This window comes from Stenella coeruleoalba (genome assembly GCF_951394435.1).
Source record: "Stenella coeruleoalba genome assembly, chromosome: 1".
In the NCBI taxonomy this organism is placed as follows: Eukaryota; Metazoa; Chordata; class Mammalia; order Artiodactyla; family Delphinidae; genus Stenella; species Stenella coeruleoalba.
This window is the reverse complement of record NC_137169.1, coordinates 160,487,750-160,501,909: the sequence shown is the minus strand read 5'-3', so window position 1 is coordinate 160,501,909 and position 14,160 is coordinate 160,487,750. Positions and strand designations below refer to the sequence as shown.

Genomic DNA, 14,160 nt, shown 5'->3' with positions numbered 1-14,160 from the left:
CCAATTCTAACAAACCAACTGTAAACAGATACTTTTGGACACAGTTGGGGGAAACTTGCACGTAGACTGGGTTAGATCAGATCAAAGAATGGTCGTTGAATTTTTGGATGTGATAATGGCATGGTGGTTGTGTCCTTGCTAGTTATACTTGAAATACTTATGAGTGAAATGACATGTATGGGATTTACTTAAAAATACTCCAGCCGCGAATGGGGTAGGGGGAGGGTGGAAGAGAAGAGGGGGAAGCAGGGCTGGGTGAGTGAAATAGATGAAACAAGATTAGCAAAGTGTTGATAATTTTTGAAACTGGTTTTGTGTGAGTTCATGATACCATTTCTTTATTCTTATATGTATTTGAAAATCCCGTAGTAAAAGTTAAAACAGAAAAGGATCATGGCTATGAGCTGGGGGGACCAAGGAGTCACAGCATGGAGTATGAAACCAGGGGAAGGATCTTTCCCTTTATTATCAGACTTTGTCCAAATGCCCAAGAGCTTAATCTGTAGGGAAGCATCCGGCAAAGCTCTTGGAGTCCTCTCCTGACAGACGCCTTGTCTCTGCTCTGGAGAATGACTTGATGTCTCCCCTCACAGGGATGGTAGAGATGATCCCCAACTCTGAGACCCTGCGCAAGATCCAGGTGGAGCACGGGGTGACCGGCTCCTTCAAGGACCGGCCCCTAGCCGACTGGCTGCAGAAACACAACCCTGGGGAGGACGAGTACGAGAAGGTAGGATTGAAGCGTGGGGGTGAAGCTGGGGTGGGATGTGCGTGACTCTGGCACACCGTGTTCCCACAAGGCCCACACATGCACAGAGAAGACAGCTCAGCTGTATTGGGAGGAGAGAAACACTCTTGGTTGACTGGTGCCCCCAGATGTCTAGAGGTGGGTCAAGTGACTTTTGTAAGCTGACCAAGAACATCCCCTGGTATCCAACTGGGAAGCCTTCGCTGAGTTCCGCTGGCAGATTGAGTTTGGAGGAGGGGACCCTCTTAGTCACGATCCTATCCAGGTCCTCCCGTGTCCTGCGAGGAGTCCAGTGGTGCTTTGCAGAACAAGAGTTGGAAGAGACTTTAGAGATCATTTTATCCAACTCTTCTTTTCATAGATGTGAATTAAGACTCACTCATTTGTTCCCAGTTATGGAGCTGGTTTGTGACAAGCATGTAACCGGAAGCCAGGATTGAGGATAGATATGAGACAGAGATGATAGAAAAGGTAGCTGACCTTCTTCAGGCAGGGCTGTACTGGGTGGTAGGGCCTTGGTGACCTGCTGTGTTCTGGGGCTGGTCCACAGCTTCATGGCTTTTGCCTCTGGGTTAATTAAGTTTAGGGGAGAGAATAAATCATAATAACCAAGCTCATAAGAGAATGACCATAAACCAGAAGCGACCCATATACTAACTTATATTGATCAATGGCTTTTATCCCTGAAGGAGAACCTACGTGGGCAGCCAAATTACAATCAGAATGTTGTTTAGTGAACATGTAATTAGATGATCTTCTGAGGCCTTAAATGTTTGCATTCCCCAGGGTTTAATTCCTGGCCTGCTGTGCTCTTTGTACTCTTCTCGTGCCAGCTCATCATCTCTTATTACTTTACCACCCACTTGCTGATGACTTCCAAAGCCATTCCCTCTCCCCTCTCTCACCTCCTGATTGCTGGACCTCTCCTCTTGTGTTTCACCTGTATGTCAAACTCAGTATAGGCAAAACCGAGCTTTCTGTCTCTCCTTGTCCTCTTGAAACCTGCTTTTTGTGTTTCCTGGATGGTTTGACTCTCTCTGTGCAGTCACCCAAGACAGAGCCATGAGTCTTCTTGATGTTTCCTTCTGCCTCTCCTCTGCTTTACCAAGCCCGGTTCCCCAGATGTCTCTTGAACCTGTCCTCTTCTTACCATTTCTTAAAGCCATTTGCTTTCTGTCCCCTGAACTACTGGACTGCCTCTCCTCCTTCCATTACCATCCTCTGCTTGATTTCAGAGTCTTTTAAAATAAGGTGCAAACTGCTCATGTCACTCCTTTGCTCTCAGTTCTTCAAAGGCTCCCTGTGTCCTAAAAGATGAGTCCGTCATCCACAACATTGCCGCAAGGCCTTTTGTAATCCAGCCCTGCCTGCCCCTGTGGTCTCATCCACTGCACCTCCCCATCTTATGATAATTTATGCTGTAGTTTAGGGAGCTGCTTGCATTTCTTCAATACCTTTAGACAATAGTATTTCCTTTGCCTGGAAAGCCCTTTCTTCCCTTTCCCATCCCTCAAAACCCATCCTCTGTATGTTGTAAATGTTAAGGTCCTCTACCCTTGGAAAGGAGTGATATTGTTTCCTCCCTCCCTCAACCCTACATACTATTTATACTAACATGTATTTTTCAGGTATTAAGCAGCCACCATACAGAAGCACTGTGCTTGGTGCTGGAATTATGATTACTCCTTGCCAGTATAATAAAGAGTCATAATAAATATTATAAAAGCTTGTACAACAAGAATACACACAGAGGGCTTCCCTGGTGGCGCAGTGGTTGAGAGTCTGCCTGCCGATGCAGGGGACGCCTGTTCGTGCCCCGGTGCGGGAAGATCCCACATGTCGCGGAGCGGCTGGGCCCGTGAGCCATGGCCGCTGAGCCTGCGCGTCCGGAGCCTGTGCTCTGCAACGGGAGGGGCCACAACAGTGAGAGGCCCGCGTACCGCAAAAAAAAAAAAAAAAAAAAGAATACACACAGAGAGAAACTAACTTAGTGTCTCAATGTTTAATATCAGTCTTTCAAAAATAGCTCTCAGCTCTTCTAGTCTTTCTGTTAGAATGATGCTGGTAGTTTCTTATGGTGCCTTCCAGGAGGAAAGAACTAGAGATACTTGTCTCTTGGCCACCTACTCAGCAAACCAAAGTACCTCCATCCTATAAGTGAAACCCCTTAAATCAGGAGAGCTCTCTTTATCCAGTGAGACTTCCTGCCAGTAAGCAGCCAACACCCTGCGTAACTTAGGTGATGAGACTTTAGTTACTTACTCTGTGGCAGAGTACAGGCATATAGCTGCTTTGTAAGTCAAAATAGGATGCCTCTCAGGTAGAAGGAACATCTGTGACATGAAGACATGTTGATGGAGATGGTCAAGACTGGGAGTTGATGGGTTATACTTACTGAGTGGTTTCTTTTCAATTATATATTTCCCTATGATAGAAATCATCTCTTTCTTCCAGAAGGTACATTCTGTGATTTCTTTACAAACTTTCTATTCTTAACTTCCTAGCGATTAGTCAGCTGGTTTAATTTAACAAGTACCCAGGGGATTTCTATGTGTAGCTAGTTTTTTGGGGGGTTTTTTTTTTTTTTGGTTTTTTTTCAGTAGGCGGGCCTCTCACTGTTGTGGCCTCTCCCGTTGCGGAGCACAGGCTCCGGATGTGCAGGCTCAGGGGCCATGGCTCACGGGCCCAGCCGCTCCACGGCATGTGGGATCTTCCCGGACCAGGGCACGAACCCACGTCCCCTGCATCGGCAGGCGGACTCTCAACCACTGCGCCACCAGGGAAGCCCTGTGTGTAGCTAGTTTTGAAGTAGGCCTGTGGAACAGCCAAGAGGCTGCTGGGAGATAAGATCCCTGGACCCTGGGAAAGTGAGAATACTAAGTTCTGAGTGAATGGTGCCTGTAGGGGCTCAATGGGGAGGAGTCAGTGCAGGCTGGTAAGATCTGGGAAAGGTGTGGAACTCAAGGAAGGTCCTTGAAGGCTGGGTGGAAGCTTGCAGAGGGAGGTGGGAAGGGCATGTGTTCTATGAAGATTTCTCTCATTCCCAGCTTTGTCCATTCTTACTTGGCTGTGACAACTGTTGCCTCTGCTGATGAGTCTTTCTTGAGTTCTTGGGAATTCCAGAAACCTCACAAAGAGGATTTAGAGGATGAAAGGTGTCTTTTCACTAATTCCATACGTTTTTACTGGAAAGGCAGATAAGGGGGCAAACGTTGACCAGATAAAATAAGGTAGATCCAACCCCTGACTCCCTCCCCTCCTGCTTGAAACTCAGAAATTGCTCTAACACATTTTACCAACTGGAGATGTCTGATTTTCAAGTGTAAAACATCCCCTAGAAGTGTTAAGCTGCCTCAGCTCTTCCTTGGAGTGAAGTGACTTTAATTAGATTAGCATTCATCTGTTACCAAGAACAGTGCAAATGGGAGTCATACGGGGGGCAGGGAGAAGGACAGAAGAATTCCGAGCAGGGTCAGGAAGAGGCCCTTAAGTCAGTTGCCTCAGTGCTGTGCTTGAGTTAAGGTCACCACAAACAGCTGGGAAAGTTGTAAACGTCAGAGTCTTCCCTGATTATGGGCTGGTCAAGTCTGGGCTCCCAGATCAGTGCACTGTCTTTCCAACCAGTTTCCCAAGGAGAAAGAAAGGTGCAGAAGGTGGTGAATTGCAGATAACGTGGTGGAGATATACCTATACGCCTTCCATCTCCTTTTGCCCCATAAGATACGAGAGAAGTTTCTGTGTGCATCAGTGTGTACGTATGTGATGAAGGCTGAACAGGCGGATGTAAGAGCTGTTGGACTCATGAGAGAGGGGCAGGGCTGGCTGAATTCAGTCTGGCTGTGCCCCTGGGGTCTGTCCACACCAGCTTCATGTCCCCTTCTCCCCTCTGCCTTCCTTCTCCCAGGCTGTAGAGAACTTCATCTATTCTTGTGCTGGCTGCTGTGTGGCCACGTACGTCTTGGGCATCTGTGACCGTCACAATGACAACATCATGCTGAAGACGACTGGCCACATGTTCCACATAGATTTTGGCCGTTTCCTGGGCCACGCCCAGATGTTCGGGAACATCAAGCGGTAAGTGGTCTCCTGAAGCCAGGATGCGCGTGTAGGCCCGGGAGGTCAGCGGAAATGGTTCGGAGCTGGAACACGAGCCCGTGATGGGAGGGCCCGCGCTGCAGAGTGTGGTCCCTGGGCTGAGCAGCTTTGGAGAAGAGAAGACTGAGAAAGAGGTCAAGTCCTTTCAGGGCCTTGCAGAAGAGGGCAGGCACCAGCCATTGGCCCTCCCTGCTGAGGACTGAGCAAAGGGAAATGAGCCCAAACCACAGCAAAAGGGAATACAACTAGATATCCAGGGACAATATCACTAGCTCACAGGCAGGGAACCAATGAAGGATGTGCTTGGGGATTTTTTAAGATTAAGGGAGGAAAAGAAAAACGAAAATGTTAGAGGAGCCACATCTGTCCATTTCACACGGGTGTTGAGGGATGAGGAAAACCATCCCCTGATGCAGCCCACAAAGTGGGCTTCCTCCTTCATGTTGACCTTCTACCTGTATGTTCCCCTTGGCCCAGGGACCGTGCCCCCTTTGTCTTCACCTCGGACATGGCGTATGTCATCAACGGGGGTGACAAGCCTTCCAGCCGCTTCCATGATTTTGTTGACCTTTGCTGCCAAGCCTACAACCTCATTCGCAAGCACACCCACCTCTTCCTCAACCTTCTGGGCCTGGTGAGGAGCTCCATCCCTTTCTGAACCCCTCCTTCTTATCATCTGGCACCATCTTTAAGACTCCCTTGTCTTGCTTCAAAGGATTTCTGGAGATCTACTTCTCTGAGCCCTAGGTAAAGGCAGGGCTCAGACCACCTGGGGACAGTGGTGTCTGCAGGTATCTGACTTCCTGCTCCAGCCCCCCCAGTTCCTGTGGACTGCTAGCCACTGCCCACAGCATCTGCCTGCCACCCTCTAGAAGGGTTAGGGAGCCTAGCTGTAGAAAATCTTGCCTTATGGTAAGGAAGAAGCAAGAATTCCTGGTTGTTACAGGCATCCTCTCTTCTTCTTTGCTCTTCTAGATGTTGTCCTGTGGGATCCCTGAGCTCTCAGACCTGGAAGACCTCAAGTATGTGTATGATGCCCTGAGGCCTCAGGACACAGAGGCCAATGCCACTACCTACTTCACCAGGTAAAACTCTCCGTACGAAACAGTGCTGCCCACTCTGGGTAGTTAATTTCCAGGCTGCTGGATTGGGAAGAACAGGGCTAGGGAAACGGGAGAGGCTTAGCTCCAGTGGCAGAGCTTAGAGTTGACAACATGGGTCAGTGGTCCCAACTTTGCCTTTGACTTCGGTAAATCATTTTACTTCTCTCAGACTCAGTCTCCCGTCTGCACTTGAGTGCTGACCTTTATATAGAGGTACTGCGATCCCCTACTTGCATTCTCACCAGGTCTCAGTCAAGGATTTTGTCTATGGGGCAATGTATAGTAGGGATTTTGTACTAGTTTTTAGCTCTCTGGATCAGAACCTTCCCCCTTGTCAAAACATGGAATTCCATGGTTCTGTTTTCCCATATTTGACGTTCTTAGACACACTTTGTGTGAAAGCAGGAAAGTGTCTGTATACTAATGTCTACTGTTTTTTGTTTTGCGGTACGTGGGCCCTCTCACTGCTGTGGCCTCTCCCGCTGCGGAGCACAGGCTCCGGACGTGCAGGCTCAGCGGCCATGGCTCACGGGCCCAGCCGCTTCACGGCATGTGGGATCCTCCCAGACCAGGGCACGAACCCGTGTCCCCTGCATCGGCAGGTGGACTCTCAACCTCTGTGCCACCAGGGAAGCCCCTAATGTCTACTGTTTTGTCCATTTTATTATGCACCCTTTTTGGAACTTAGCGAACTAAACTTTCTCTGTTGGGTCTGATATAGTACCTTTCCTTTTGAACTAAAATCTCTGGATTGAGCTTTGTTTGGTGAGGTTCCATCATACTGAACCTTGAAACTCAGTTTGACAACAGTATTTAGACATTTACATGGTGAGCCCACGGTGGCGTCCCTAATTCCTTCCTACCTTGGTTTAACTGTCTTTGGGTCAGGTGGGCAGTGAGGGGAGATAAGACCCCAAGTTTCACAGAAATAAACTGTATGCTGATCATTGTGTGCAATCATGTACTCTATGAGGATATCACACAGGGAAAATGATCTGATCTGAGCTGAGTATTAGTCTCAGGTGTCAGGGGATATTTCTCGAGATAGCTCTGCCAGGCAGTGGGGACTTGGGTCCTTGGTCACATCCTTTTCTTCCCATCCTCCTTCAGGTTGATTGAGTCCAGCCTCGGCAGTGTAGCCACAAAGCTCAATTTTTTCATTCATAACCTGGCTCAGATGAAGTTCACAGGCTCAGACGACCGGCTGACCCTTTCCTTTGCTCCCCGAACACACACTCTCAAGAGCTCTGGCCGCATCACTGATGTATTTCTCTGCCGCCACGAGAAGATCTTCCACCCCAACAAAGGCTACGTAAGTGTTTTCTCCGATCTGACCCTCCCTTGCTCCCCACTGCCCCAGCTTGTTGGGGTTCTGACTGTTTCTTCCCTTCCACACTGCGGGCACTGGAGTTGACTGAGCACCCTGTGCTGGGAGCAGTCATACCCCCCTTCCTTCTCCACTGCCCAAGTGGCCTGCCTACAATCAGGGAGCTGAGTTGGATGGCTGTTCCCTCTGAGTGAAGGGTCTTGTGAAACAAGGATTCTTGTTAATCTTTGCTTTCATTTTGCTGCATATGTATATTATCTTTGTCTCCATCAGAGACATTTTTATCCTCTTCCTTCTGGAAAGCGTAACTCCTCCAACACATGTGTGTGTGTGCGTGCGCACACACACACACACACTTCTGTCCCCTCACCTACCCCCTTCATTGGGTGTAGAGGGTTTGGCAGGGAGTATTCTCTAAGATTTGGATTTTGCAGATTTACGTGGTAAAGGTGATGCGAGAGAATGCTCACGAGGCCACTTACATCCAGAGGACGTTTGAGGAGTTCCAGGAGTTACACAATAAGCTGCGGCTGCTCTTCCCTTCTTCCCTCCTGCCCAGGTATCTGTGGCCTTTACTCTCTGCACTGAGGGATACTGCGGAGGGAGAGCGGATGGGGGCTGGGCAGGACTGCGGGAGTGAGATACTGCCCTTTGGAGAAAAGACCTATGTCCTTGGTTTTCTCCTCCTGGCAATGAGTTTGATGACAAGTGCTCCCCCTGGTGGTCATGCTCTTCTGAGGCTCTCAAGAGGTCTTCCTCCAGCCTTGAAAATAAGCTTGGGTCCACCTGCCAGGAGAGCAACCTGGGTCTAAAGGCAGGGGATTGACTGAATCTGAAGATTTTTCGAAGTTTCTAATCTTCTAAAGAGTAAAACTATGTTTCAAATAGATAAACAAAATGCAGTGTATATACAAAATGGAATATTATTCTACTGTACGATTCCACTTACATGAAGCACTTAGAGTAGTCAAATTCATAGAAACAGAAAGTAGAATGGTGGTTGCCAGGAGGGAGGGGGAGTTGTTTAATGGGTATATAGTTTCAGTTTTGCAAGATGAAAAGGGTTCTGGAGATGGATGGTGGTGATGGTTGCACAACAATGTAAGTGTACTTAATTCTGAACTGCACACTTAAAAATGGTTAAGACGGGGACTTCCCTGGTCGTCTAGTGGTTAAGACTTCCCCTTCCAATGCAGGGGCTGTGGATTCAATCCCTGGTCGGGCAGCCAAGATCCCACATGGCTCGAGGCCAAAAAAACCAAAAAAAAAAACCTATAAAACAGAAGCAATATTGTAACAAATTCAATAAAGACTTTAAAAATGGTCCATATCAAAAATATATATATTAAAATAATGGTTAAGATGGTAAATTTTATGTTATGTGTATTTCACAACAATTTATAAAAGCGATTTTTCAAATGAATTTTTACCTTGATGGGGAAAACTGGGGGCTCCAGAGCCGCTGAGGCACTTCTGGAGAGCTGTAGGACTCTGCTCAACGGTTTGTTTTTCTCATCCGGTGTCCTAGGAACTGTCTGGTGTGAGATACTGCGTGTGTGCCCTTGGCACAGGCCTGGGGAGCTTGGGGAGGCATGGAGTCGGGGAAAGGTCCCTGGGAATGGAGGCTGGTGAGAAATGCAGATCAGGTGACTGAAAATGCAAGTGAAATGTGACTAAATCCTGTTGCCTCTTCATTATCTTTCCCCATCTTCCCCCACCTGCCGTGCAGCTTCCCTAGTCGCTTTGTGATTGGCCGCTCACGGGGAGAGGCGGTGGCGGAGCGGCGGAGAGAGGAGTTAAATGGCTACATCTGGCACTTGATCCACGCAGCCCCTGAGGTGGCCGAGGTGGGTGGCTGCCTCTGTTCCTGGCTGTCCCTGGCGCTGGTGGGGGGTGGGGGATGCGGACAGAAGCGGGTGGCAATCATGGAGGGGACTTGGCTTTTCTGGGTCTGTGTGCAGAAAGAGGTGGGTGGGTCGTGGCTCCAGCCCCACAGGACTATGCACAGAAATGCAGTGAAACACAAACATGCAGCTGGGCACGCGGAGAGACATGTCCGTGTTAGGTGCTTGTAGTGAGCAAGAGCCTGAGGAAATGGAAGGTTTTGAGCAGGTTGAGTGTGTGTATCCGCCCAGATTTTTCTTTAAACAAATGGTCCTATAATGGGCATAAAGACAAATACAGTCATCCGGAGTCCCATCAGCCTAAAAAACCATCTAACCCCATTTCCATGTTTCCTTCCTATTTATCCGTATATAAATGTGACTTTTATAGTTTTATAGTGGTCATAGCTTAAATATGATGCTATATTCTGTTCTTTTTTCACTTAAGTGTTTATAGTAAGCATAACTTTAAATATGTGTACCAAATTAATACACCAACTTGCAATACCGTAATCTCTTTAACCATTCGCTTCTTGAAAGATATTTAGATCATTCCCCTCCCCCCTTTTTTCACTCTTAATGCTAGAGTGGGTATTTTCACACATTTTAGTTTTTGGTTTTGTTTTCCCTAATTGCTTAGTAAACATTCTCAAAAGTAGGATTCATGGTCTTTGTCCAAGGCTGCGTCAGGCATTAGATCCCCGACCAGGGATTGAACCCTGGCCTGCCAGCAGTGAAACGCCAAGTCCTACCCACTGGACTGCCTGGGAATTCCAAGAACAGACTGCTTTTGCCCTGATGTGACCTACTTTTATTTGATTTTTTTTTCTTTTTTTTAAACTTTTGTATTATGAGAACTTTCAAAACATATAGGAAAATAGAGAAACAGTATAATGAATGCCTGTATGTCCATCACTTAAACAGTTATTATTTTGACGTGTTTGAGTCATCTATTTTTTATGAAATATTTTAAATTAAATCACAGACATCGTGGCTTCTACCCCTAAGTACTTACTATGCGTCTCTAAAAAACAAGGACATAATCTTACATAACTACACTGTCATTATATCACCCCAAACATAGTCCATATTCAAAATGTCCCTGTCATCTCCAAAATTCTTTTAACAGTTGGTTTGTTTGAGCCATGACCCAAACAAGAACTGCATATTACATTTGGTTGTCACATTTCATAGGTCTCTTTTAATGTGGAACAGTCCTTTTCCTTTTTTCACTGGGCCATTGTCTTACTGAGGAATGACCCTGTTTTCTGATTCCATTCCAGTGTGATTTGGTGTACACCTTCTTCCACCCCCTGTCCCGGGATGAGAAGGCTGCGGGCGCCAGCCTGGCTCCCAAGTCCTCAGGTACAGTGCCTTCTCTGTGACATTTCTGCCAACCTCTCTGAACCATTCCCAAAGGTCATTTTTCCTGCCCCTGCCCCTTCTCAGTTCTCCTTCCTTGACTCGTCTCTGTTCCTTTGCTTACTGGCTAGAGAATCTGCTTTCCCACTCAGGCTATGGGTCCACAGCTCCTTGAGCAATTCCCCAGGGACTGGATATGCTTACACACTGGAATTGGATAGACGCCCCCAACCCGACTCTGCGTCATGTTCGCGGATGCCACTTGGCAGATCCCCGATGGGGTATCAGGACTCTGACGTGGAGTTACTGGCGGGGGGTTAAAAGAAAACAGAAATGTCTGCCTGGCACCAGATGGGGACAGGGCTGGCCTCATGACCTTTCTCAGTTTCCTTTGTCCCTACAGATGGCACATGGGCCCGGCCGGTCGGAAAGGTTGGGGGAGAGGTGAAGCTGTCCATCTCCTACAAAAACAACAAACTCTTCATCATGGTGATGCATATTCGGGGCTTGGTAAGTGCATACACAGTCCTCCTTTGGATCTTTATCTTTCTTCTGGTACTTTTCTGACTGATCAGACCTTTTCTGCCCCCCTCTCGTGAGAGTAACCACAAAGATTACTGAATGAATACCCAATGGGCCTGCTACCGTGCTAGGCCTATGATATGACCAAGCAATACTAGACACAGCTTCTTACTACCTGTGGTCTTTGGCAAGTAGCCCAATTACTCTTAGCCTCGTTAAAATGAGGATAATGTTAGCACCTATCTCATAGGGTTGTTATAGGGATTAAATGAGATAATGCATGTAAGAGCACTTGACATAGTGCCTTGTATCATTATTATGGTGATTATTATAAGGGAGAGGCCCAAGGGGCTTATTTCCTGGTTATAGAGGTAAGGCAGCCATGTGACATCCTTCAAGCATAATCAAGGCAGAGTATAATCACTAAGTTTTTGGTATGATTCTAAGAACCTTGTGAGTGGAAGGGGCAGGGAACTCTTATTGAATACCACGATGTGCTGGACTTTTGCAGGTTGGGGCATTAGTATGTAGCAGGAGGTACATGAACTTTGGAATCAGAGAGATCTGGGTTTCACTCTTACAGAATCATTCATTCATTTTATTCAACAAATCTTCATCAACTGCCTACCGTGTGCCAGGCACTGATACATTAGCTCTGGATACAAGGGTAAACAAAATAAAATCCCTGCCCTCAGGGAGCTTACATTCTAGTAGGAAGAGGCAGACAGACAAATAGTTAAGTTAAATATATGGCAAGTCAGATAGTGGTAAGTGCTCTGGCGAGAAATAAAGCAGAGAAGGAATACCGGGGTGGAATGAAGCTAGCAGCAATTTTGCAGTGTTCAGGGAAACCCTCATTGATGAGGAGGTATTTGGGCAAAGGTGGAAGGAGGTGAGGGAGGGAGCCATGCATATACATCTGAGGGAGGATTGCTCCAGGCGGAGGGAGCAGTTGAACCCAAAAGCCCTAGTCAGGAGCCTGCTTGGGGCATGTCAGGAACCGCAGGAGGAGGCCAGTGTGGCTGAAGCCCCTGCAGCAGAGGGGAGAATAGCAGATGGTGAGGTTGGAGAGGGCAGACCAGAGCCTTGGTCCCACAGTCTAGAGCGTGGCTTCTCCGTGAGTGAGATGGGAGCCCTTGGAGGGTTTTGCGCAGAGGCGTGACAAGATCTGACTTAAGTTTTAAAAGGATCAGGCTGAGTGAATCACTAATTGGCTGACCTTGAACAAGCAACTTAATCTCTCTGACTCATTTCTCTACCTCTTAGGGGTTACTTGGATCAAAATAGACAAAAGATGTTGGGCAGAGATATCTGGGGACATGATGGTTCATTCAGAACAGACCAAGTTATGGCGTGCCCTGAGCATTCGTGTACAAAGTATAGACTGGATATCATAGGCAATCTGATGGATGTTTTAGGAGGACACCTAACGTTACCGTGGTAGGTGTTTCTAGCAGAATGCAGTGGGCTGGGAAGCATAAATTATTGTGCATTGCAAGAAGCTAGGTGTGGGAGAAGAGGGTCTGGATCAGGGAGTGATCACAGGAATGGTGATAGAGAGACAGATAGAAAAACCTTCATCTTTTTTTTTTTGGTTTTCATTCCCTTCGTAGCAACTGCTCCAGGATGGGAATGATCCCGACCCCTATGTCAAGATTTACCTCCTTCCTGACCCTCAGAAAACCACTAAGAAGAAAACCAAAGTGGCCCGGAAAACCTGCAACCCCACCTACAATGAGATGGTATGTGGGGAAGGTGCTGGGTGGGGCTGGGGTTGGCCGACTGTGCCGGTTTGTAAATAAAGTTGTATTGGGATGTGGCCATTACTATTCATTTAAGTCTTGTCTGTGGCTGCTTTCATGTTGTAGCAGCTGGGCTGAGTCATCGTGACATAGATCAGAATGTATGACCTATAAAGCCTAAAATACTTCCTATTTGGCCCTTTATGTAAAAAAGTTTGCTGACACTTAAGGTAGGGATTCCACAGCTGCGGCATGGTCTGTGGGGAGGAAGAGCCTGCTGGTCCTTTGCTGATAATGAGCTGTGGCCCCAATGACAAGCCTTCATTTGCTTGAACTCTGAGCTAAGAGCAGGGGTCTTTATTTAGTTTTATTTTTTATTTATTTATTTGGCTGTGCCAGGTCTTAGTTGCAGTTGCAGCATGCATGTGGGATCTAGTTCCCTGACCGGGGGGTCGAACCTGGGCCCCCTGCATTGGGAGTGTGGAGTCTTATCCACTGCGCCACCAGGGAAGTCCCCCCAAGAGCAGGGTTCTTTAAGCTTCCCTTGGGTTCTGTATGCTTTCTCTATTCCTTCGGGCTCTGTCTGGTTGGGGAGGTAAAGGGGTCTCAGCCAGATCAGATCACACCACCACAGACTTAAGCATCTCCCCCTTCCATGTTCCCTCTCTCACTACTTCCCTTTCTTCCCAATTTTGCATTTGCAGCTGGTATATGATGGAATCCCCAAGGGAGACCTCCAGCAGCGGGAGCTACAGCTGAGTGTGCTGAGTGAGCAAGGATTCTGGGAGAACGTTCTGCTGGGGGAGGTGCACATCCGCCTGCGAGAGCTGGACCTGACCCAGGAGAAGACCGGCTGGTTCGCACTGGGATCTCGAAGTCATGAGACTTTATGAGCCCAGTGAAGCCGTGGCCCAGGACCCCAGGCTCATGGCAGAGCTGGAGGAGAGGACTCTCCCTGCTTGACTTGCCCCTTCCTTGTGTAGGGGCAGGGCCCTCGGTGGGGCTTCCCTCTGTCCCGGCGGATCGGGCCTCCGTGGTAGGAGGCAAGGAGGGTAAAGATGCTCTCTGCTATCCGCTCCTCTGCAGACTGCATTTGGGTTGGTTGTGATGAGCAGCCCCTTGGAGGCTGTGAGGGTGCAGCAAAGTTTTAAGTTTACCTTGTGTCAAGGGAGCAATGCCTGGTTTGAGGTGTGGGGGGTGGGCTGTAGAAGTAGCATTTGGGGGGAGGGTGGGTGGATATCTTTATTTTTATTTTTAAAAAATGAAATAGTAACGTTGTCCTAACTGGACAGGAAGCCTCGTGAGAAGGGACTTACATGTGCCTCAGAAGGCAAAAGAGGAATTGGACTTTTTGTATGATTGAGGTTCTTATTGGACT

The 14,160-nt window shown here is 47.8% G+C and overlaps 1 protein-coding gene across 5 annotated transcripts in view; it reads left to right on the top strand.

Moving 5' to 3' along the window:
* PIK3C2B (phosphatidylinositol-4-phosphate 3-kinase catalytic subunit type 2 beta) overlaps positions 1-13,906 on the top strand; it is a 59,979-nt gene extending 46,073 nt beyond the window's left edge. For 4 of the 5 annotated variants that reach the window (XM_079912339.1, XM_079912341.1, XM_079912340.1 and 1 more), the window contains 11 exons: positions 594-730; positions 4,653-4,822; positions 5,321-5,477; positions 5,819-5,928; positions 7,057-7,258; positions 7,708-7,832; positions 9,003-9,120; positions 10,440-10,521; positions 10,922-11,028; positions 12,654-12,782; positions 13,487-13,906. In XM_079912339.1, the coding sequence (XP_079768465.1) occupies positions 594-730; positions 4,653-4,822; positions 5,321-5,477; positions 5,819-5,928; positions 7,057-7,258; positions 7,708-7,832; positions 9,003-9,120; positions 10,440-10,521; positions 10,922-11,028; positions 12,654-12,782; positions 13,487-13,675 (1,526 nt within the window). In that variant the 3' untranslated portion in view covers positions 13,676-13,906. Of the gene's footprint in view, positions 1-593; positions 731-4,652; positions 4,823-5,320; positions 5,478-5,818; positions 5,929-7,056; positions 7,259-7,707; positions 7,833-9,002; positions 9,121-10,439; positions 10,522-10,921; positions 11,029-12,306; positions 12,475-12,653; positions 12,783-13,486 lie in introns of those variants that run through there. The other variant, XM_079912342.1, reaches the window with a different exon arrangement.
* Positions 13,907-14,160: the final 254 nt, after the last annotated feature.